General features: G+C 39.5%; 1 protein-coding gene across 2 annotated transcripts in view; it reads left to right on the top strand.

The window, feature by feature from the left end:
• Positions 1–509: 509 nt before the first annotated feature.
• Positions 510–26003, top strand: part of SEMA3D (semaphorin 3D) — a 260951-nt gene continuing 235457 nt past the window's right edge. Inside the window, exon 1 of one of the 2 annotated variants that reach the window (XM_089685964.1) lies at positions 510–984. In XM_089685964.1, coding sequence (XP_089542090.1) covers positions 828–984 — 157 coding nt within the window. In that variant the 5' untranslated portion in view covers positions 510–827. The remainder of the gene's footprint in view (positions 985–26003) is intronic. The other variant, XM_089685971.1, reaches the window with a different exon arrangement.

The following is a 26003-nucleotide window of genomic DNA, read 5'->3' as shown; positions in this document are numbered from 1 at the left end:
GCTTAAACAACATGAAAGCATGGATCCATCCTGCCTTGTATCAACGGTTCAGGCTGGTAGTATAATGGTGTGGGGGATATCTTTACTAACAAGGTGTACCTAACAAAGAGTGTATATGTTACTAACAAATACACATAAGCCCAGATGTATTAAAGCTATGCTAAACCCAAAACCAAAAATTATAATTATATTGTAGTTTATTGCGCTTTAAATGTGGTGGCTGCATTAGTTCTCTTTTTTCCTTTATTTTCACTTTGTGATGGGGTAGTAACTAACTTTCTATCTTAGGGTGTCTCCACTCTGGATCGAGGGGCTAGGGAGACCCCTTTGGACATGATTATTGTCAGTCTGGGGATCACCCCCCCCTCCAGTGTTACTCCATATTACTCTGCATTGTGTGTCATCACTGTACTTAGCTCCATCTACTCTGGGCAAGCCACGTGAGTGCACTGGCAGTTCTGTCATACTGTATGTGTAATAAAAGGAGGCAGTGTGTTCCTACTCCGGGGTCCTGTTGTGTCACACTGTGCTTGATGGGAGTACACTGAGCTGGACGAAGTGTGCGATCCGAGGAGGGAGCAGAGCCCAGCCAGCGCAGCAAGTGGATGAGTGTCAGAGTGCTAGAGGGCTGTGTACTCCGAGCTCCCCCTCCCATCTACACCAGACACGGGGAGCCGCCGCTGGATCAATGACACCAGTGCTGCCAATCTATGACACCACACACCGACACCAGCACAGGGGCACTGCACACCGCACAGGCTAATGATCGGCCTTCACGACGTCTACCTAACTAGTCACTTTCCTCCTTCCACCCTGGCCAGCATTGCATGGGATTTATTAGGCGTGACAGCTCTGTGTGTATTACCATAGCACACCCTGCTCCCTCCACTCATCATCATCAGCTCCCGAGAAGACTGGAGGAGTGCTGGACAAGTCTGCATCTGAACAGACAGCCTTCATCTTCCAGGAGGGTCTGCAGAATAGGTAAAGTTCTCTGACTTTGGTTATTCTACTATTCTGGGAGCATTGGGAAACTTGGGGGACATGTAGAATCATACAAACACATTGTACATGTACACAACTCTGTACAAATGTGTTATATATATATATATATATATATATATGTATATATATATATTTTTAATCCTTGACATGTAGGCACAGATGTGCTCAAACTAATACAGTGCAGGATATACAGTGTATATATATATATATTCTATACCTTTTATAGATTGTATACCTTGACCTACTGCTAGGCATATATGCACTCAAACTAGTACAGCATTATATCTATATATATATCTTTTTACATTCTGTACCTTGACTTATTGCCATACCAGTACAGCACAGAGTATAGTAGATAGATAAATAGATAGATAGATAGATGGATAGATAGATAGATAGTACAGGGTATATACGTGTGTATATATAAAGAAGACATCTGTATATATATATATATACTTTTTTTATTCATTCTATACCTTGACTTATTGCAGGTACTGATATGCCCCACCAATTCAGCACAGAGTATGTGTGTATATATATATATATATATATATATATATATATATATATATACACACACACACACACACTGTATTGTACTAGTTTATCCACACCTGTGCCAAGAAGTCAAGCTGGAGAAAAAAAAAATATATATATGTATATATTTCTCCTCCTTGACTTCTTGGCACAGGTGTGGCTAAACTAGTATAGCATGTATATATATACATACACACTCTGTGCTGAACTGGGGGGGGGCACGTCAGTGCCTACAATAAGTCAAAGTATAGATAGTATACATAGTGCTGGATGGGACACACCTGTGCATACCGTATGTAAGATTCCGATCATCTGTTCAATGTAAAACACATGTAAGATGACATCTGCCTAGGGTTAATGATCAGATGTAATGCTGTGTATGCAGGGAACTCCCTAGCATCAAGAATAGAAATATTTTGGTGAAGCCTAGCTGGGTACTTCAAATTACTCAATCTGTTTTCATAGTTGACCTATTGTGTATTTTCATTGTTTTGTAATTAACTGTAATTATTTGTAATCGTATTATAGCATATTTGAGTGTGCTGTTTTCAGATAAGTGATGGTGTATTATCATGTATGTGGCAGTACAGTGAGTCATATAGTACAGCATGCGTTTAAATTCTCCAACAACCATGTGCTGATTTTAGGGGGATTACAGAGACCTCGAAATATTCAGCATGCCTTATGCCTCAACATTGGCAGATAGTCATTTCCTAGTTGGTGAAAGTCTGCCAACTTTCTCAGGGAAGTCTGCATGTTGCAGACGGAGACCTAGACATTACCATGACATATTGCTTTTCCAGAATATATTTTTTATGGGATTTGATGGAAGCCTGTAGTCATAAGTCCCTAATAACCGTTTATACTTAGCTTGTAATGACGAGCTTTCCTGAGGCACTGTTCTACATAATATGTAGGAAAGTTTTTGGCTTGTTGATATTGAAGTTGTTGAATCTAGATGGGATGTGGTATGCTTAGTGACAGGGAGAAGATACATAACATATGGTTCCTTTTACAAAGAGTGTATATCGTTATCACATATTTAGATAACAAAACACAGTATAGATAAACGATGCAGTACTTTCTGGGCTGACAGGTATTTTTCAGGACAGGTTTTCAGAAGATAACCTTTCTTTATCAAATTGATCTGTGCTGGATATATGAACATGTTGCACTAGGCAAAGTGAACAATGGCAACCAGTCAACATTTGCCTCTTTGCTGCTTTACTTTACTCCAAATTTATAAAATCTGAAATCACATGGTCCCTGTTGGTTACTGGCACTGCTGCTCTAGGCGATGACTTAGAAGTCAGATCCTTTAATAGTATGCCCAACTGTTTGATGTTATCCGACAGCATGATCTGAAATACCAGCTGGTGGTCTAAATACAATCATTTATCATAAGTTCACAACACTACATTACATTTTTCGTATATGTAGTTAAACTACACAATTATATCTCTGTTTCTTATATAGATTCCGTCCAGCCCAGTGTGACGTCCTTCATATGGTAACACTACTGAGAGAGATATCAGGCTCTTTAATGTCAGGGACAATTACTGTAGGATGGAGGGTTGCCTTTATGACCTAATGTATACTGGAAGTCAGTTATTGTCCAAACAGGATATTGCTATTTTAGTAGTGGGATTCTCCAGATTCTGCTTTGTGTCAACAGTTCACATCACCATAATGCTAGCTTGAATGCTAAAAGTTAAGTGTAGGAATAGTTTTTTGCTTTATATTAGTTCTGAAGCAAATTACAATTACATGACGTATGTGAATATAAAATAAGATGTGTGACAGCATACAGTTGTACATTACATTGTTTACAGTGTCGGCCCCTAGTAGTCATGCTGATTACATTAGTCAACCCTCCAGCCTTGACTGTGATGACCTCTGCTGTAACATTTCATTGATAGCCTAGACCCAAAACCTGCTTGTTCCATTCATCCTCCAGATACATCTCTGTTACTAATCCAGGTAATTAGACCATAGCAAAATTAAATGATTTATTCCATAGCAATGTAGAGCAAACAGCTGAAAATAGATCATGTCTGCTGTGTATTGCTGACTTCACAGTTACTTGAAATTGAACAGAACAGCTTCTCTTCAAGCTCACTAGAATGATGTTTAATTTTACTGGCTTGTTAAGATCTGAGAGACACACAAGTCTTCATCATAAAGTGTATTTCAGATAACTTTTTTTTTTGTTATTCTGATATGAGGTATATTGTCCAGCTTTGAAATGACACTTTTACAACTCCTGCTTTAATAATAGGTCCTTATCTTCTCCATGCAGCACTCACACAGGTCTTGACAAACAATTGTTCAGTTGTTTGGAATTTAGCAATAGCCTAGGAAGCACTTACACCAGTGTGTTTGTTGTGTGCTTTTTGCATGCCATCTGAAACTCATTCTGCACAAGCTTTGAATAGCTCAATGGAGTGATACAAATTATATTTGGCACTTTCACAATGATAATCCAGTTGCTTGGAAAACCGAGCACCAGCTCTACAGTTTGGAGCAAAAAAAAAATAGCGGTGTTATTGTCACTGTGTACAGTACAACGTGGCATATCTATTGCATGCCAACACATGAAAAATGAAACATCTTGTGATACTGGTTTTCCAGGCCAAGTTAAAATTTGCATATATCTTACAGTTCTTTTACCATAGAATATATGCTCCTTGAGGACATGGAGTAATGTAAATGTACAGTATGTAAGTATGTACAGTATGTAAGTATGTATTAGATGTAAACTGTCGATGCTATATAAATACCTGTATTAAAAAATAAATAAAAAGCGGACCTATCAACAGTCCAACTTTTCTTTTCAACCCTAAAGCTGGCTATCCATGAGTCATTTTTTTGTTCAACCCGCTGAAAGGAAATGACTTGATTGTCCCATTCACACATTTGATGTGGTTGGGGGAATCCCTCCCTCTGAGCTATTGTATTCTGACAGCGAGGAGACTTCTCCGCCATCAGGGTACATGGATCAGCACTGCTGGCTAAAGCCGGTGGCGCTGATTGAGAGAAACATTTTCAACAGGCTGGTTGTGTCAATAGATCAACTTGTACTGTATATAACCAGCCTGCCCATACATGGATTAAAATTCGATTCACGTATCCAAAATTTCTATCCATGTATGGCAGACATAACCCTATACTAGCTACCCCATCTCTTACCTTACCTTCGCCCCCCAACTTATTTTTCTCTCTCCCTCTCGCTCTCTCCATTTCTCTCTCTATCTCTCTAAATATATATTATATATATATATATTTACATTTGTATTCTTTTGTTCCTGCCCCCCACCCAGCAACCTCTCGATATTTCTCTAATTTTTCCAGATCTCCAGATCGACCGTGTTACTGTGTTGATTCTCTGTACTCCAGTTGTAAAAGCTGATATCTTCATTTACTGTTCCGTTTACGGTCTAATCAGTCTCTAACCCAATAACTTATTATAAAGCCTTATTGTTACTGTTTAATTGCATGTGAAAATCAATAAAGAGATTAAACAGGAAAATATGTAAACAGCATGGAGGAAATCTTCTTTGTGCTCTATGCTACATACCAGTTTTACATTTTTGATATAACAGCAGTTATTAAGTTTGCACATGAATTGCAAGATCGCTAACAGCTGGTGGGTTCTGATCCAATAAAGAGGGAACAAAAAGCTCAAATCATTGTCTGGATGCTCACAGGTGGCACAGGAGTCCTGAGAGATACAGGGCACTGGAGATCCGCTCATCTCCCTTCCATGTGTTTGTGACTGACATTGAGGGTGGATGTGCGTGAATGCTACTAGGGCATGTACATTTGAATATCTTAAAAAATGCATCCTGGGACATGTAGTCCGAACATCAGGCATCACAGCCAAATTGTGTGTGCCTAGCTTGCCCGTAAGTGAATGGGTAGCGCAGGTCCAGAGGAGAAAGCAATGCCAGTTCTGGATAAGTGACTGTTTGCAAGTGGTTTCTTTAATGATAAAGAATATTTATTACCAATATTTATGACATTTAAATGCAGTTATTCTTCTTTTTACATAGGGTTTAGTACTACTTGTATAAGAAGACATCTACTCTACGCTAATGTCAGTAGTTTAACCTAACTTTAAACAGCAAGTAACGTGGTTCATTTTACCTTGCACCGCCTTCCATATTTCATGTTGACACACAGTATCCAGAGGAACTAATACATATGGCATTAGGAAAGATTTCAACACAAATTGACTACAGTTGTTTTGCTGTTTTCCAAGAATTACTACTAAGATTTACAACTGAATGTGAGGCACCCTCTATTTAGCTTGGGATTCCAAGAGCAAGAAAGAGCATATATTCATTAACTACTTCCCGACTGCGCAAAATTTTATATATATATATATATATATATATATATATATATATATACGTGGTTTTGTATATCCGGGTAGGGGGCACATGCGTGTGCGCCGCCCTACCCGCGCTGTCATTGGCGACTACAGCTGTCAATCACTGGGTCCAAGCCGGAGATGGAGATTTCCCGCCGGTACCCCAGCGATTGCTGAGGAACACTGACAGGGAAGAGGTCTGTATATAAACAATACAGATTTCTCCCCTGTCAGCACCAGCATGCTGCTTTGTAATGCTCTGCATAGCAGAGCAATACAAATCAGCATGCTTACACAGTAAAGCACACACAGACAAAATAGTAAAACAGCACACAGTTAATCCTTTGATCGCCCCAGATGTTAACCCCTTCCTGCACAGTGTCATTAGTACAGTGTCCAGGCTTTATATTAGCACCGATCACTGTATTAGTGTCAGTGGGGATGTCAGTGGCAGTTAGTTAGTTCCCCCCCCCCCAGTGTCAGAATGCCCGCTGCAGTCGCTGATTGCCGCCATTACTAGTATAAAAAAAATTCCAGTATATATAACGCCATTTGTAGACACTATAACTTTCACGTAAACCAATTAATTTACATGTATTGGGATTTCTTTTTAGCAAAGACATGTAACAGAATACATTGTGGCTTAAATTTATGACGAAATTTGATTTTTAAAATTCTTTTACTGAATATGTTTTATAGCAAAATTGTCAGTCTTTTTTTGTTTATAGTGCAAAAAATTTAAAACACAAAGGCGATCAAATACCACCAAAAGAAAGCTTCATTTGTGGGAAAAAAAGAGCATAAATTTCATTTGGGTGCAGCGTTGTATGACCGCACAATTGTCAGTTAAAGTAACACAGTGCCGTATCGCAAAAAATGGCCTGGTCGGGAAAGGGGGTAAATCCTCAGGATGGCAAGTGGTTAAACTGTATTATAGCTCATGATATATTATTGAAAACTAATTACACTTAGCCCAGAAGTAAAGTATATTGATTGTTAACATGTTTTTACAGTCTTAAGTTTAGTCAAAGTAAAAAAAAATAGCACAGGGGCATTACTTCCAATCAATAAGACATTTCTTTTGTGCTTCTGGTATTTGTTCTCATTGAAATCTCCCTCCACTGATCCCCCCACCCCACAAATCTTCTCAAGTGACAGGGTTAAGAGTTGAGGGACCTGTCATACTGTATGTGTTCATCAAGAAAGCTAGAGTAAAGTTTCCATGAATGGAGGAAGAAACGGAAAGGATGGGCAAACTCTGCACTTATGATGGGTGCATATGACAGGTCTCAGCTCTATTACTCCCCACAGCACCAGAAAATTACAGTGGTAGGGGAAGGGGGGACATTGAAAAATGGCATATTTCAGCAAAAGCAGGAGCCAGCAGCACAGGGGACATTGATTGTAAGTAATGTCCATTGTGCTGATTTTTTTTCTTCATTATTTTGACTAAAAATAGGCTATAAAGCTGAAGTTTAATCATAAAGTGGTTCTAAAGACAGGAGGGTTTTTCACCTTAATGCATTCTCAGCACTGATGCAACCAGTGGGCTGTCTCCTAAACTGGTCATAAACAACTCGTTTTTTTACATACTGTATAGGCAATAGGCTGAACAAAAAAATTGAACCAATTCCCTCATCCTCACATTTCAGATGGATGAGAGAATCCTTCCCACTGTGCCATTGTATTCTGACAGCAGAGGACTCCTTCGCTGTCAGAATACACTGATCAGCACTGTAGCCTATTAGCTGCAGTGCTGATTGAACTAGTTTTCCAGCAAACTCGTTTGTAAGCAGTCAATCAGTAGATTGCTGTCAGCCAGGACCAGCCATAGACGGATAGAAATTCATCCAGTCCCTGCTAAACCGACTGAATTTCGATCCATATATGGCCAGCTTTAGGAAGAGTTTAGCAGATATCAGAATTCCTTGATGGGTGGGTGTAAGCGCAGAGGAGTGGGTGTTTTATGGCAGGCTGGATTTGCAGGAAGACTACCTTAACTAACACTCACATGTAATGCTGAGCCTTAATTATTGAAAGAAGTGACAATATATAAATGACAAGCATGGACCAAGAACATTAAGGAAGTAGGAAAGGCTGGATGATGCTGGACATCCTCCAGCCAGGAAATGAGACATATTCTATCTGATGGGCTGCAGTTTCTAATGCATACTGTGAGAAGCTCATAGTTTGCAGTGATATCACGCTAAGTAATTTTAACACAGGAGAGGAGGATGTGCAACGGTGCAAGTCTGAATGTAAGGCTGGAGTTTAGATTCAAAGCAGCCATAACTTTTTTTTGTGTCATTTTAAGTGCATATGTAATTAATATGTAAGTATAATAGAGGTATCTTTTTCCCTGACAATGTCTTCTTTGTTTCCCCCAGAAACCAAGGCTGACATCTATTTTCTGTGCTAAGATGACCCATAAATGACACAAAAATATAAACCTGTTTTCTGTGCAGTAGTCTTTATTTTCATGGCCATGTGCAAGCATGTTGCCACAGATCAGCTGCTGTCCTCTTATCCTGTGAGTTGGCTGAAAGTAACAGTATTATAGCAATGTCAGTGCTTACTAGGGGAGGGGAAGCTGCAAAACTTCTTTGGCCCCATTCTCTCAATATGCTTTTCTTAGAATCAGGCTGTTTTTAAATATAAAAAGTACTTTTAAAAAAAATATTTATTTTTACTATTGTGTGAGAGCATGAACTCATGTGATGAGCATGCAACATTTGGCTCGGTATTAAAGTTGAATAACATTTTAAAAATACGTTTGTCTTTAGGCACTGCTAATTGTTCACTCATACTACAAGACATAAAAGTATTATAAAATGAGTGTATGGTTTAGATGTAGTGCTTGGAACTATGAAAATCTAGCAGATGGCGTCAATGCTCAGTCCTGTGGTGCCAAATGACAAATGAGATAGCTGTAACTGCCCTACTTAAAAAAGCAAAAGTCTCTCAGCGCTCTCAGCTTAGTACATGAACAACAGTCAAAAGAATATAAAAAGTACTTATTCCCAATTCCTTTTGGTGGAATCTCCAGAGTTGATAATACAATGAAGTCCTGGCTTAGGTTAGTGGGTAAAAGTATTCAGCAGCCTTAATGATAGTTCTTGTGGAATGAAGACCAGGGATGGATGGATGAGAGGATGGATGAATGGATGGATAAAGAGCTCCAATGAAATTCCGCTGCTTGGCACATCAGATCTGGGAGGACTCCTCAATGGCATATAGAAGACAACAAAGTAGCCAAAGTGCAGGAATTAGTAAAAACATGGTGTCATATATTAAACAAACAAATATCCAAGCTTACAATTACAAGTGCTGCTTGGACATAGAGGGAAATGACAGTATGTCTCTGAGAATGATGAGCCCGGTCTACAGACCTGCTACAGCTGTTATCCACAGGAAACCAAATCCACCGAGTAAGGATGGAAAGCAGCAGCATCAATGGCCAACCTCAACGAACATGGCATCCACTGGGAAGAAGTGAAGGGGGCATGTACAATGCATTTCAAAGGCCTTGCCTCCTTTATCAAGTACCTTGCCCTACTTACATACTCACTAAGTGAGTCTCCAAAGCCAGGGGGAGCACTGAGGCAATATCAGTGATTTTGGAAATGGAAATTGCTCTGCAGCTAGTCTGGAAAGCACCCAATGCAGAGCCTGAGCCCTTAGGTAACTTCCAGGGTATCCCCTCAATGTGCAGTCCATTGGGTTCCAAATGTGGTACTCAAAAACCAGGCTGAGGATGCCTGCACTGGATTTCTGTATCGGAGAGACAAACTCCAGCAGCAATGCAGAGAATAGTATTGATTGAAGAATAAAATTAAAAAATTTAAGTAAGAAAGTGCTAGCAATAAAAAAACACTGCAGAGCTGAAGAAAAATTTTCCATCCTCCTAGGAAACTAGCAAAAAACTGAGGCATGTTGATAGTAGGAGAAGTTATCCAGGGCTGGCCTACAGTTTTATTGTTTGCCCATCTCCAGTCCTCCTGTAGGTGACAGTATAACATGAAGATTAAGAACATCCATGTTCCTAAATGTACGAGAAATAAAGTGCATTCTATATACTTATTATTACCGTGATTTATTTTTCTTGCAATAATAACATTGTGGCTTTATTACCAAATTGAAACTTCTGCATAAGCATTAATGTGTTATTATAGAGCAGTAAACACATGAGCAGTAGACAGGTAGATACCAACCCTTATTGCACCATCATCTCAAGAAGAGAGTACTTCTGTCATAGAATGATTCCACCAGTATACCTTATTTCCTTTGTCCCTCTATGGACTCCAAGAAAGATGTTAAGGTGAGTACAAAAAATACTATTTTGTTTGTACTGCTGACAATCAATACTAGCACTACTTAAAGTGTTACTAAACCCAGGACTCTGTGTTAACTATATCTGGTCTCCCACAGTACACAGAATATGGAATTGCAATTATTTTAGTAAATATAAACTGCTAAATACCTTTCTCATCAGCAGTTTATGGCAGTCTTGTGACTTCTATCAGTGTCTGCACTGGTTAATCTTGTAGGAGGAGTTGTCAATCTCCTGCGACTGTCCTATGAGGCTGCATAACCCCTGATCCTCTGTTTGGATAGCACTGATTGGCCCTGTGCTGGTCACATGTACCCTCCCAAAGAAAAAAAATTTCTCTAGCAATACACACCAAACAAAGCATGTGCAGACTTGCCACTGCTGCTCTGTACTATGGTAGATGGATTGGGGACAGAAGAAGAAGGGGAGGATCAGAGAAGACAGGATCAAGCTGTCTTTTTACACGATGCAGAAGATTAACCCCTTAGGTTCCACAGTGAGTATAACAAGCATAATTCACTGCATATATAGACTGATTTTATGGTTGTGGGTTTAGTAACACTTTAAGCTTCTGCTATGCAGTTAGATTTGTTGACCTGTGACAACTGCCAAGTTGTTGGTCATCTATCAACCAAACTGTGTAGCAGACAGGTGTTTAGTTTACTCAGCCTGCACTGTCAATTGTATCTTAGACTGGGGTCCTGAAGGATACAGGGACGATAAAATGACCATGCGCAAGGTATTGCCATCCCTTGCATGTCAATGCAGTTAATAAGTGTGACTGATGTTCTTATTGAATGCTACAACGATAACAAAAGGGATCTGGCAGACACTTGCTTAAATGTAGCTCATGTTTCATAATATTCTGGTCCATATTTAAAATTCATATTATTTATACAGGCTCCACCCATTTAGTCTTATCCATTTTACATCAATATTAAAGGGAAAATTAGGTTAGAAACATTATTGCAAGGGCTAGCCTTGAGTTGAAAAGTACCCGTATCAAAAGCTTGAAGAACGAGATGGCTGCTTTTTACATGAGCTAGAGCAGCCTTTCTCAACCAGGGTGCCCAGGAACCCTGGGGTGCCTTGAGGTTTCTTCAGGGGTGCCTTGGCAAAATGTCTAAAAGTTGCACAAAAAATGTATACATGCCAGTGGGTGGAACAAGCCTGCCTTTTAGTTACACAAAGCCACAGGTTTTCATTGTGCACCATAACAACCTTCTAGCCACCGGAGTCCTGACAACCAATGACATCATCAGTTGATAAGGAAGATGTCAGCTGCCTGCACAGCATCCTAGTTTGACACTCCTCTGCCTCTCTCCATCAGTGCTGGGGTCACATGAGCTCAGTGATGGAGAAAAACTGAAAGACTCTAATACTAGTCAGGACCAGTGTGTAAAAGTGTATTTGATTTGGAAGAATAAATCACCTCTAGCTTTGGGTGTCCATCTGTGGATGTTGCTGAGTTATATAAAACTATTAGAATAGTTTTTTACATTTTAGAATGGGGTGCCTCAAGACTGTCCATAAGTTTAAAGGGTGCCTTGGGACTGTCCATAATTTTAGAGGGTGCCTTGAAATTGTCCATAATTTTAAAGGATGCCTTGACTGAAAAAAAATTGAGGAACACTGAGCTAGAGAGAGTTGACTTTTGTAATTCCCCTGCCTCTTCTGTTCTGCTTCTGATCTGCCCTCACATGGCCAGAGGTGGCTAGAGGTCATTCAATTAGTTGACATTCATACACAGACTTTTATTTCTATACTTTTTAATTATCTGCAGTAAATATTTGTGAAAAGACTTCAGAAAATCAGCAACACCAGCTTTTCTATAAACCACGTATTGCTGTTGAATATTTATTTATTTCGTCATGAGATAAGAAGAATCCTAGCAAATCCTCCTACAGGATTTTGGAATCGCAATTCATAATTATCTCTTGACAGTAGTCAAGTATAGGATTTGTATCCTGTTCACAGAAGATTAATAAAGTGGTACATTTATGATTCTGACACAAATAACAATCATCATGAGACTCCAGCATAATAGGAGGAATCAAACGCTTTCCACTTTTCTTTGAATATAATGAAAAGCAAATGTAGAAGACAATATGATATGATGCCATTTTTTTTGGAATGACCCTTTTTATATTCTCCACAGCTCTGTCAAATGCCAGTGTTTATTGCAGAGTTTGGTTTTGATGGTTGTTTATTTTTCTTTTGGGATTTCTTAGCTTTAAAGCAGATCTAGAGAAGCTAACCTAAAATTGCTAGTTGCTACAGTGAGTTTACTTGTGGTGAACTCTGAAGCTTTTCACTGAACTCTTTATGAATGCACTGAATGTGTGTTAAAGGACATCAGCTGCTGTGCAGAAAACAGAGTTGTAGTATAAGGACTATTGAGTTTAATGACTACAAGGTGTCTTGTGACTAGTACTGAGTGTTTAGGGCTCCTGTAGCATGCATCCACTTTGGCTCAGATTGCCTACATTCTCTGCACGTGGAAACAGAAGTAGATATTGACGAGATCCTGTCACTGTACTTAAAGTGCAATTCCAGTTGACATTAAAGTGATTGTAAAGATTTGTTATTTATTTATTTTTTAAATAATAAACATGTTATACTTACTGCTCTGTGCAATGGTTTTGCACAGAGCATCCCAAATCCTCCTCTTCTTGGGTCCCCCGTCTGCTCCCCTAGCTGCATAACATTCAGTAAGGTAAAAAACCTACTGCATTTACAACCACTTTAAAAATGTACCCTTAATTTATATGAAGAATATAGTAAACTTTTATATTAAGCACTATTTGGATTGCTATATATTTTATTAGAAAAGAAAATCTAATCTAGACATTCAGCAACCTTCCTGTCTTTTACTGACAATGGTTGCCCTGTGCAGCCTAATGTGGCTGCACAAGGGCACTTCCTGGTGCTGTTGGTCCCTGTTCAGGCAGCCATGTCCAAGCCTTGCCCAGCCCCACCCCACCTAGTCCTCATAGGCTCTCACATGAATGAAAGAGCAAAAAATAAGAGAGAGCCGTTGGTGGTATAAGAAATAAAAAGATAATGAATCATGTATACAGGTGGGCTGGAAGAAGGTCAGGTACATTTATGCACAGGCTTTGAATCAAGACTGGCCATGGGAGAAGGATCCTGGATGTATGGAGAACTATAAAGCTGGCCATAAATGAAAATCACTTGATTCCCCCATCAATACAGTCAGTGTTAATGAGGGAATCCCTCCTGTGGAGCTATTGTGTTCTCACGGTGAGGGGGCACTGGGGGATGGAGAAGTCCCCTATTACTAGCGACTATAGCCCCTGGCAATAATCTGACAGGCTGGTTGTGCCCAAGTCATATAACAATTGAAATGGGTATAGTCAGCTTGTCCATAGGTGGTTTGAATCTCAGCCGGTCCCTGCTGAACTGGTTAAAATTTGAACCATCTATGGCTGGAGTAAATGTAGCTGGAACCACTTTGGGGTGTCAGCTCAACTCAAAGTTCACAATGCCCGCTGTGCCTACTGGTCCCAGTCCTTGATGCAAAAAGCAATTAGCTGTGCAGACAAAACTGTCCTAAGCAGGCTGGAGGCTCTGGGAGAGGAGAAAGTTGAGCAGCCAATCACATCCTTCCTGCTGTGCAGAGTGCTACTACAGGAAAGAATAATGCCATGGGCAGAGTGTTGGATAACAAGAAGGCAGTGGATTCTTGCAGGCTGTGCTCTGGAGACTGAATGCAGAGAGAGCTATCAGAGAAGGGCTGGAGGTGCTGGAAGTAAGAAAAGTGTGTTTCATCTCTTCCTAAAAATCATCATCTGCCCCTTCATTTTCGACCCTTATTTCAGACATTAATTGGCACTGTGAGATGGAAAAAAGAACCTCAATCCAAAATCTCTCATTCCCTAAGTTCCAAAGTCAATGGTCCAGGTGGTTTAGAAACACTAACTGCTCAATCTCATTCTGACACGTTACCCTCATAACATGCATACAAAACTTGACTGGTACATCCCTCCCCTCCCCTCCTTCCCCCTCTCTCTTGTCAATATCCTTCCATATATTCGTTAACAAATCTTGTTCACATAGAACTGAGTATACCTCTCTAGGTAGAGTCACGTATCCTATACCTTTTGTATCTAATACCCCACGTGAGTGGTAAATATACAGTCATGGCCGAAATTGTTGGCACCCTTGATATTTTTCCTGAAAATCAAGTATTTCACACAAAAAAGGTATTGCATTAACACATGTTTTGCTATACACATGTTTATTCCCTTTGTATGTATTGGAACAAATATAAAACAGAGGCAGAAAAGCAAATATGACATAATGTCACACAAAACCCCAAAAATGGGCTGGACAAAAGTATTGGCACCCTTAACTTAATATTTGGTTGCACACCCTTTGGAAAACATAACTGAAATCAGTCGCTTCCTATAACCATCAATAAGCTTCTGACACCTCTCACCCGGAATTTTGGACCACTCTTCCTTTGCAAACAGCTCCAGGTCTCTCTTATTGGAAGGACACCTTTTCCCAACAGCAATTTTAAGATCTCTCCACAGGTGTTCAATGGGATTTAGATCTGGGCTCATTGCTGGCCACTTCAGAACTCTCCAGCGCTTCTTTGCCATCCATTTCTGAGTGCTTTTTGACGTATGTTTGGGGTCATTGTCCTGCTGGAAGACCCAGGATCTTGGACGCAAACCCAGCTTTCTGACACTGGGCCCTACAGTGCGACCCAAAATCCTTTGGTAATCCTCAGATTTCATGATGCCTTGCACACAGTCAAGGCACCCAGTGCCAGAGGCAGCAAAACAACCCCAAAACATCATTGAACCTCCACCATATTTTACCGTAGGTACTGTGTTTTGTTCTTTGTAGGCCTCATTCCGTTTTCGGTAAACAGTAGAATGATGTGCTTTACCGAAAAGCTCTATCTTGGTCTCATCTGTCCACAAGACGTTTTCCCAGAAGGCTTTTGGCTTACTCAAGTACATTTTGGCAAACTGTAGTCTTGCTTTTTTATGTCTCTGTGTCAGCAGTGGGGTCCTCCTGGGTCTCCTGCCATAGCGTTTCATTTCATTTAAATGTCGACGGATAGTTCGCGCTGACACTGATGCTCCCTGAGCCTGCAGGACAGCTTGAATGTCTTTGGAACATGTTTGGGGCTGCTTATCCACCATCCGGACTATTCTGCGTTGCAATCTTTCATCAATTTTCCTCATCCGTCCACGACCAGGGAGATTAGCTACAGTGCCATGGGTTGCAAACTTCTTGATAATGTTGCGCACTGTGGACAAAGGCAAATCTAGTTCTCTGGAGATGGACTTGTAACCTTGAGATTGTTGATATTTTGCCACAATTTTGGTTCTCAGGTCCTCAGACAGTTCTCGTCTCCTCTTTCTGTTGTCCATGCTTAGTGTGGCACAGACAGACACACAATGCAAAGGTTAAGTGAACGTCTCTCCTTTTTATCTGCTTTCAGGTGTGATTTCTATATTGCCCACACCTGTTACTTGCCCCAGGTGAGTTTACAGGAGCATCACATGCTTGTAACATTCTTATTTATCCGCAGTTGTGAAAGGGTGCCAATACTTTTGTCCAGCCCATTTTTGGAGGTTTGTGTGACATTATGTCGAATTTGCTTTCTTTCCTCCCTTTTTTTGTTTTGTCCCAATACACACAAAGGGAATAAACATGTGTATAGCAAAACATGTGTTAATGCAATACGTTTCGTGAGAAATACATGATTTCCTGGAGAAATATCAAGGGTGCCAACAATTTCGGCCATGACTGTATATCTCCTGATTGGTTATATACTATATTGTCATACTATGTGAATGCTTATCTATGATTACATACCATGTAAAGGTTTCTGAAAAATGTTTTCAATAAAAATATTTGAACATAAAAATCATCATCTGAAGTCTGCAGGTTAGCTGACACTTCCAGGAGTGTCAGACTCATTGGTTTCCTACAGCTTTACTTGGTTCCTCCTGCCGACCTCTATGCCCCTGTACTTGAGAGTAGTGATATGTAGCAAGATAAATCAGAGAGACCAGCAAGATTGACACCACCGCAGGTGTTGGTTTCTTTGTGGACTTCACTTGAGGATTTCTCAGGATCAGAGCAGTATTATTTACAGACTTATTTACAAGTAAAGCTTGATGTAATATCTTTAATATAGCAAGGCCATTTTAAACAATATATACCCATGAATCTGTAAGTTTTGGCTAGACTGGTGAGGGATTAGAACCACTGTCAGGTTTTTATTGCTGTCTGCGGCTCCACTAAGGAGAGTTACCCTCTCTGTGTGTCCCATTTAACGTTATCACCGAGAGTGAAAGTGAAAGGAAATTCCAGATGCTTAAGTTGTCACCAGAACAGGAAGAAAAGAGAAATCATCCAATGGAGACATTAGTTCTGGTGACCCTGATCACATCCAGGGATTCCCTTACTATCTATAGGGAAGCAAATGAGGGGAAATCTCTCCAATGGGACACAGATAGAAAAATTAACTACCAGGGGTTATAACCCTCTTTACCCTTTCCAAAATTAAAAAAAAAAGTTTTGCGTTTAGTTCTACTTTAACAGTAGTGGGATTCACTCACATGTAATGTGTAAAATGCAGTAGCCTGTAGCTACCAACCAGAAGTCAGTTTTTACTAGTGTTAAATTAGATTAACTGCAATCATGTTGAATACAGAAACCTTTAAATTCCAGTTTTGCCCATTGTGCTATAACCAGCAATATTCTTGGTATGCTATGACCAGCAATTTTCTTGGTATTTAATGCTAGTGAAGCCGCTGAAGGGTTGACTCAGGATTTGCAAAGGTAATAGGTCTGCCGCAAATGTCTGTCAAGTGCTATGATCTGGTGAATATTTGCTCTTTCCAATAACTGTCTATTGGAAACAACTGGGTTTTTTTGGCCTAGACGCTAAACTCCTACTAGGTTATGAAAGACGTGTAAGTAATACATAGCTGAAATACATATACATAGATTGTTTACTTGCTGAAGTATTTGTTATTCATCTCAACATATCCTGGTGTTCCTGGAAAGGGCCCAGGGCCTCCATGTGGACTACACCAAAATTAGGACATACAGCTTAATCCTCCCCAGCCTATGAATGTACATAGAAAGACAGCAAAACTCTGATGAGATCTTCTTTTTGCTCTCCCCTTTGAGATGTGTTCCCCATAGGCAACAGAACTGTGAATGGCTCAGGATATTATTCCTCCCTGTCCCAGTCAGCTATGCAAAGACGTATAGTACACTAAAATTAAGTATGATCGAAACGTTTATGCTAACTTTCTTTTCTAGAAATTTTTTTTTTCATTTTAATGTAAAACATTCTTTTTTTAATATCTGCCAGAAGGCCATCATAACTGACTCTGGGACCCCCCTACCCCTAGTTTTTACGTAACAACTTGCACTGATTGTACTTTACACAGTTAATTGCATTACTTTTTTATGTCACATTTCATTTTGTGGCAGTATACTACAAAAGCAGGAGTCAGAAAAATATGAGTAATATTATCACAGTGAAAGTAGAATCATATGACACCAATGGTCAGGCAGCTGCAACTGATTCTCTGGATGTTCAGTTGCAATGACTTGGATCTGCCAAACATGTTAACTGTCCACCAGTCTTTATCATTTGCTTAATATGGAAGTCCTTGTTGAAAAGATTTACCCCAAGCAGTATAACAGAGATATATGTAAAAAAATCTATTTTTTGAAAACTAAACATAATTGTCATTGCATGCTATACAATTGCTAAGCCAATCAAATTCTTCTGACAGGACATGTGGTGATCATAAAATATTCATCTGACCTAAGATTTAAATCACAATGAAGAAACTTGGAAAGTATAAGAGAGTAGCCAGAGGGGGTTCATTCCTTTCCGAGATAAAACAAAGCCAACAGAGACAGCATGATCTTCATGAAAGACAGATAAGACTTAAATGAGTGGGTATGAACTTAAAGAGAATTACTTAATGTTCTTGGCTTTAAAAGGAAGGCGTACTGTTCAAAATATAGTAGATGGAGATGATATGCCAATTAGAATGGAGACAGGAGATCTTTAGTTACCAGATAAGTGAGGAATAGTATGTGAATTACACTGTGTAGTTAGTTGCATCTTATTTGCCTAATAGTATAATTAATGTGCTTTTAAGTAGTTCCTGTTGATGCATACCATTAAAACAATGAAAAGAGCATACAGTTTATATAAGTACTGAGTACAACCACATCTTACTGTATGTGTGACTTAATTGATACTCATAAGATGTATGCTGGTCATACACAGGGTGATTTTTCTACCAATATTCGCTACTTTTAACTTTTGACAACTTTTGAGAGCAAAATAACTACCAATATTTTTAAATGTACAACATATGTCAGGGATGTTTAAAGGATACATTTTTTTTTCAATCTGTCACCGACATTGCTGAACTGTTTTTATTTCAGTCTGCAAAAACATTTTTTAAAACATAAACATTTTATACAGGTACTTATATAGTACTGTCAATTTATGCAACGCTTTACATATATATATATATATATATATATATATATAACCTTCAAATCAGTCCCTAACCCTCAAGGGGCGTACAATCTAAAGTCCATAACTTATATTTATACATGCACATACTAGGGTCAATTTCAATTTAGACAGGATCCAATTAACCTACCAGCATGTCTTTGGAGTGTCAGTGGAAACCAGAGTACCTGGAGGAAATCCATGCATGCACAGGGAGAACATGCAAACTCCAGGCAGGTGGTGTCGTGGTTGGGATTTGAACCAATGGCCCTAGTACTGTCAGACAGAAGTGCTTACCATTTAGCCACTGTGCTGCCCCATTTACTTGTAAATAGAGATGAGTAAAACAAATGTGGGGTATAAAATCTAACCTGGATTTAACCTGAACTTCAGCCTGATTGGCAGTAAGGCAGGCCATAGATTATGCAATTTTATTTCCTTCAAATATTACTTTATTCCCATCAACACTGACTCCCGATCTCGATAAACAGAAGGATTATCAGCCATCAGAATACAATGATCAGTGGTCATACGAGAAAAAAGCCCCGACAGGCTGGTTGTACTGAAGCCGATGTATCGACTTCAGTACAACTAGCCTGCCCATAGATGGATGAAAATTTGTTCAATTCAGCAGGCTGTCTATGGCTGGAATTTACTCTCTTGATTTTCTTTTAAAGTTGCCTAAACAGTACCCTGAAAAACAGCAAAGAACTTTCAGGTATGCAATGGTGCCTAAACTCTCCTGAGCTTAAAGCATCCTGGCTGTGAGTGTGGGATCTAAGGCAGCATTCCTCTGACTGCTAGTCTCTGGAGATGTGGAGCAAGATTTGGTGATGCTACTACAGTACTGCCTCCTGTTCTCCTTGCTGGAGGCTCTGACATGAGTTGGCAAGACCCTGCCTCTACCAGGATGGCTTCCTTCACCTTCCTTCATACAGAGACATAGTGCAGAACAAGAAATGGTAAGTCAGTAGTGGGGGAAGGATCAGCTGCAAGTAGACCACAGGCAATACTGAGGACTAGTTTTTTTGCCTCCTGCTAGCCTTTTTATTGGGCAAACTTCCCAAATGTTTCCTATTCAACATTTTTTGCTCGGGTCTGCTACAGGCACAGAAACTGAATGTGAATCTCCCAGAATTAATGCTATCTACCTGTTTCAAATGTATTAATTTTGAATCTTTTGATTTCTTTTTTAACTTTTTTGTTTTTTACATTGGTGAATATGGGGGGGGGGGGGGTGTTATTTTGAATTAAATTAATGTAAATGGTAAAGTGTGAGTGAGAGAGGTTGGTCAGTTGTACAGAGGTGCCCATCATAATTTTGAGAGGGAAAACCCTTCTTTTTAGCTTTAAATAAGTGATTGGTCATAGCAATTGCTTGATACCCCAGGCACTCAATGCGGTCAGGATCGTGCCGCTGCATGCCCCAGTGGTCGCACCAGTTAGCATGTGCACTGCGATGTACAGGTACATTTCAGTGCCTTTAGCTGCCGCCTGCCCTCAGTAAATGTACTATGGGCAGGCGACAAGTGATTAAAGCAGAACTAAACCCTCTGATCTGTTTCCCATAACAAGGTATGACTTGAATAATAACTATGTTACTAATGTGCTTATGTTAGTACACAACTGAACTGTCAAGTCAACAAATGGCTGGTGTCATAGCTGATCACTTGTGCAGCACCATGATAACAGCAGATCAAACAGAAGCTAAAATGGCAGCTTCCTTGGCTGTAAAGGATTGAAGAGTTTAGTTCCGTATTAAGGCACATTCACAATGAAAGGGCTGCTATAAGGCACACAAAAGTTTAACTTGAGCTAACTCTTGTTAAAGCAGAACTATAATCACCTTTATTCCAGCGTTGTGGCATCCTTAAGCTCCCCATCAGCTGACAACTTTGAGTAGCTGAATCAGCAGCTGCTTTCATTGGCCGGCCCGATATGACGTCACCCCTGTGCATGCGCAGGAGTTCAGTCAGCTTCGACATTGGTAAATTTCTTTCACTGTACAGGGATGGACAGGCAGGCAGGTATCCTTAATGCAGAAGAGACAAAGCATGTCTTTTCTACTTTAAAAATCCTGCCTGTCCACAAATTTTTATTTTTCAAATAAAGTTCCACTTTATTATTAGGTATTCTCACTCTTATACCATACTTCATATTATGGAACTCCTCCCTAAAATCCTGGAATGTGTACAGAATTTACACAAAATTATTTTCGTGGATTTATTTTCCAGTATCTGCCAAAAATATCAGTTTTAGATGATTTGTTTCTTTATGCAAATGACATTATCCATACTGTGTTTGCTGAGAAACTATATATTTTCTATATATGTTTTTATATAAAGAGGATAGTTTACTAAATTGAGTGATCTGAATTTTGCTTAGGAAGCCTGTATTTCAAGCTTGGAGAGGCTTTTCTTCTTTAATTAGATAGTCCTAAAATACACCATCATCAGAGTGACATAAATACTGTACTGTGGAAGGGTGTACAGAGACAGTCAGCACTACAGCAAAGAGGGGGGATGTGTATTTTATGATGTTACCAGCAAAGATTAGCTCACCTTTGTGCATGTTGAGATAAACATGCTCAAATCGAGTGAGTGCAACTTCACTGGCCATGTTGGCATGCATGTAGAGAGATTTATAGCTTAACTACTAGGTGGAGCTTTGTATTTCACTTCCTACTTGCTTAAGAAGTGGATAAAGTACAGAGAAGGGCAACCAAACTGATAATAGGCATGGAGGAGCTCAGCTATGAGGAAAGATTAGAGGAACTGAATTTATTCTCTCTTGAGAAGAGGAGATTAAGGGGGGATATGATCAACTTGTATAAATACATCAGTGGGTCATATAGTGAACTCGGTGTAGAGTTATTCACCCTGAGGTCATCACAGAGGACAAAGGGGCGTTCTTTACGTCTGAAGGAAAAGAAATTTAATTCCAAACACGGAAAGGTTTCTTCACACTAAGAGCTGGGAAAATGTGGAATAGACTCCCTCAAGAGTTGGTTCTGGCCAGCTCAGTAGATTACTTTAAAAAAGGCCTGGATTATTTATTGGATTCACAGAATATAACTGGATACTAACATTTATAGGTAAAGTTGATCCAGGGAATATCCGATTGCCTTTCGGGGGATCAGGAAGGAATTGCTTTCACTGCAGGAGCAAATTGGATCATGCTTTGCTGGGTTTGTTTGCCTTCCTCTGGACCAACTGTGGGTATAAGATTATATTTTTTTTTTTTAATGGTTGAACTGGATCGACTTTTGTCTTTTTTTCAGCCAGATTAACTATGTAAGAAAATCTGACACATCACCACTACCACATACAACAAATTAAATTGCCATACACTACTTTCATTATTTGTTACAGGAAGTGATTTTTGACTCTTTTTTAACTGCATGTTGAAATGGTTAATTGTGAAATCACTTTTTAAGATCTGTTGCAGTGTACCCTTTGTATTTTTTCTGTTGCAGACAATGTAAAAAAGTAACAAAATAATAATCTGGTTTAGTTGTCTGCAGCTGAACGAAGTGCAGACTTTTGGCATTGCACAGTGAGCCAAAATTTAATATATGCCAGTGTATAAACACTTTACATGAGTGAAAGTGATGACACCGTGTGAGGGCCATTATGACTTCAAAGAACCATTACATCAACAAAGGTGCAAGGTTCAGAGTAGTAATCCTCAATCTTTTTCATCAGAAGCCAACAAAAGATGTTTTATACATAGTATCACGCGATTGCTAAAGGGACATTAGCTTGGTCCATATATGGTTTGTTTCTAGGGGCTGTATGAAGTGTCGGAAGAAACCTTTAAAGTTTTATAGACAATATTATATAACCTCAGTTAATATGAGTACCTGTGGTATAAAAAACACTGCATATTGACCTATTTGCCTATTTAACAACAGTGCTTCTCTAGTAAAAAAGTACATTCCACAACAAAAGCATAGCTTTCCTAACTAGTAACTTCGTTATCTGAAGCCAAAGCTTGGATCACAAGAAATCCTCAGGCTGTTATTTAATACAATCAACTAACTTCCCGCTGTATTTTTTAGAGTATGTTGTGGAATGATGACACTGTTTGCATAAGCAGCAACTGAATTGTGAAGATCTGTATTTTTAAACACACACATACTATACTATGTTTTCAAGGCAAGCGTAATATATGTATATTGTGGTAAAGCAGTGCAAAGTATAATTAGTTGTCTTTTTCGCACACAACCTGTGATGGGCATGTGGAGGGGGGAGACATATTAAATGCAAATTACTTTTATTTACTGCCTGGAGGCAACATTTTAGGTTACAGTAAGTGCCCACCAGCCACTGCTTCAGCAGCTTTTAGTTATTTCTTATTCTGGTGTTCTTTAAACCTCTAATGGTTTTGGTATGTTTTATTTTAAAGCTGGATACTTATTTTGTCTCAATATTGCTGTAAGTTGAGATGGGGCAATATGTACAGAAGGGGGTGTAGGGTTGTATACTCTTCCCACTTATAGTAGGGATGAGGTTTGGTTTCAGAGCCACCTGGGGTTTCATGTCTTGGCAAAACTCCAAATTTATGTCCAAAATGTTGCCCCTCAATCCATAATGCACTACATAATGCTTGTCCCAGGTCAGGTGGGCCTCTGAGAATTTATATCTTGAAAGAATGGTCAATAAAGCCCTCTCACTGTGAAAAAGTGTGGTCCCAGCAACAACGTTTTCAGTGTGTTTGAGCTGGTTAGGGAAAGGTGAAATATCTGTCTTGGAAATAATTTACTATACAGTGCTAGTCAGTGATATACTCATTAGTAGGGATGATGTTTGGGTTCAGAGCCAGCTTGGGTTTTGGGTGGATCTCCCAGTTTTGTGGCTCAGCAAAACTCCAAGTTCATGTCTGGAATTTCACCCCTGAATCCATAATGCACTGCACAACTCTTGTCCCTGGTAAGACAGGTGACTGAGATCCAACAATCTGAAAGAACGGGCAATCCAAATCCCCACCCACTATAATAAGTAGGCTCTCAACAGACATATTTTTAGTGTCTGTTGGAGCTGGTTAGGGAAAGCTGAAATATCTCTGTAGCGAGAGATACTTTATTATACAGTGCTATGCTGTGCTATTCAGTGTTATATTGTGAATTGTGCCCCCCCCCCGGTTCACAGTTCTATAGACCTAACTGCTTTCTTGTTAGGGTCTTTTATATTTGGGGTGTGCTGCATACACGTGTTGTAGACATTTATTGGAATTGCCAGCATGCTGCCAAATTGCTGTGCAGTAACTAGTGTGCATCGGAAGCTCTATACCTAAACGCTCTAAAGCCATAGTTTCAGTAAAAGCTAGGCATTCAATTCGCCTCTCAAAAAATGCTAGGAGTGGTAGGTGTAAAATGAGAGGCAAAAGTGCTGCATGTAGCAGTAGACAGGGGTGAGAGAGCAGGACCTTCTTGTCAGCTGTCATGTGCAGCACCTCTGCCCCTGTGGTAGGGCCAGTCAAAGTGAAGCTAAGGCGCTGTGCATTTTTTCCCAAAGTGTTTGATTTTTTATATCAAGATTTGCCCTCCTATAGACTCCAATGAGGTTTGGATTTTCTGGATTTTTGAAGACATTTAGCAAAACTGGTCCTGAATCAAACCCCGGCAGATTTGCCTACCCCCACTCATCAGTCTGTGTAATTTCGTCTCTCTTTACAACACAAGTTAATTACAAAGCAGTAAAGCCAGCATATTAAGAAAGCAGAAAGAAACCAACAGTGCACCAGCTGAATGCAAGTGATAAATATGAAATATTTATGTACAATATTTTATTTTTTTCCTGATGAAATAAATAAAATAAATTTTAAACTGTTACTTTTAGCCCTGGAAAAAATATAAAGAAAAAACCTCTAGAACTTTCTATTAAATAAGTATTCATATAAATGTATATGCCATAGTTACATAGTTGCATAGTTAAAACAAAAACAACCTGCACCACAAGAACTAACTGAAATATTTGAAAGTGAATGCTACTGTGCCTTGGTAAGAATCAAAAAGATTGATCAAAATCAATAAATCAGTGAAACAATAAAACAGCGCAAAACATATAGTCAGGTCCATAAATATTGGGACATGAACACAATTCTAACATTTTTGTCTCTATACACCACCACAATGGATTTGAAATGAAACAAACCAGATATGCTTTAACTGCAGACTGTCAGCTTTAATTGAGGATATTTACATCCAAATCAGGTGAACGGTGTAGGAATTACAACAGTTTGCATATGTGCCTTCCACTTGTTAAGGGACCAAAAGTAATGGGACAATTGGCTTTTCAGCTGTTCCATGGCCAGGTGTGTGTTATTCCCTCATTATCCCAATTACAATGAGCAGATAAAAGGTCCAGAGTTAATTTCAAGTGTGCTATTTGCATTTGGAATCTGTTGCTGTCAACTCTCAAGATGAGATCCAAAGAGCTGTCACTATCAGTGAAGCAAGCCATCATTAGGCTGAAAAAACAAAACAAACCTATCAGAGAGATAGGAAAAACATTAGGCATGGCCAAAACAACTGTTTGAAACATTCTTAAAAAGAAGGAACGCACCGGTGAGCTCAGCAACACCAAAAGACCCGGAAGACCATGGAAAACAACTGTGGTGGATGACCAAAGAAATCTTTCCCTGGTGAAGAAAACACCCTTTACAACAGTTGGCCAGATCAAGAACACTCTCCAGGAGGTAGGTGTATGTGTGTCAAAGTCAACAATCAAGAGAAGACTGCACCAGAGTGAATACAGAGGGTTCACCACAAGATGTAAACCATTGGTGAGCCTCAAAAACAGGAAGGCCATATTAGAGTTTGCCAAACGACAGATAAAAAAGCCTTCACAGTTCTGGAACAACATCCTATGGCCAGATGAGACCAAGATCAACTTGTACCAGAGTGATGGGAAGAGAAGAGTATGGAGAAGGAAAGGAACTGCTCATGATCCTAAGCATACCACCTCATCAGTGAAGCATGGTGGTGGTAGTGTCATGGCGTGGGCATGTATGGCATGTATGGAACAGGTTCTCTTGTATTTATTGATGATGTGACTGCTGACAAAAGCAGCAGGATGAATTCTGAAGTGTTTCGGGCAATATTATCTGCTCATATTCAGCCAAATGCTTCAGAACTCATTGGACGCCGCTTCACAGTGCAGATGGACAATGACCCAAAGCATACTGCAAAAGCAACCAAAGAGTTTTTTAAGGGA

This window comes from Staurois parvus, unplaced genomic scaffold, assembly GCF_062004578.1.
Source record: "Staurois parvus isolate SC_StPar_1 unplaced genomic scaffold, SC_StPar_1.0 ptg000019l, whole genome shotgun sequence".
Classification (NCBI taxonomy): domain Eukaryota; kingdom Metazoa; phylum Chordata; class Amphibia; order Anura; family Ranidae; genus Staurois; species Staurois parvus.
This window is presented reverse-complemented; position numbering and strand designations above follow the sequence as displayed.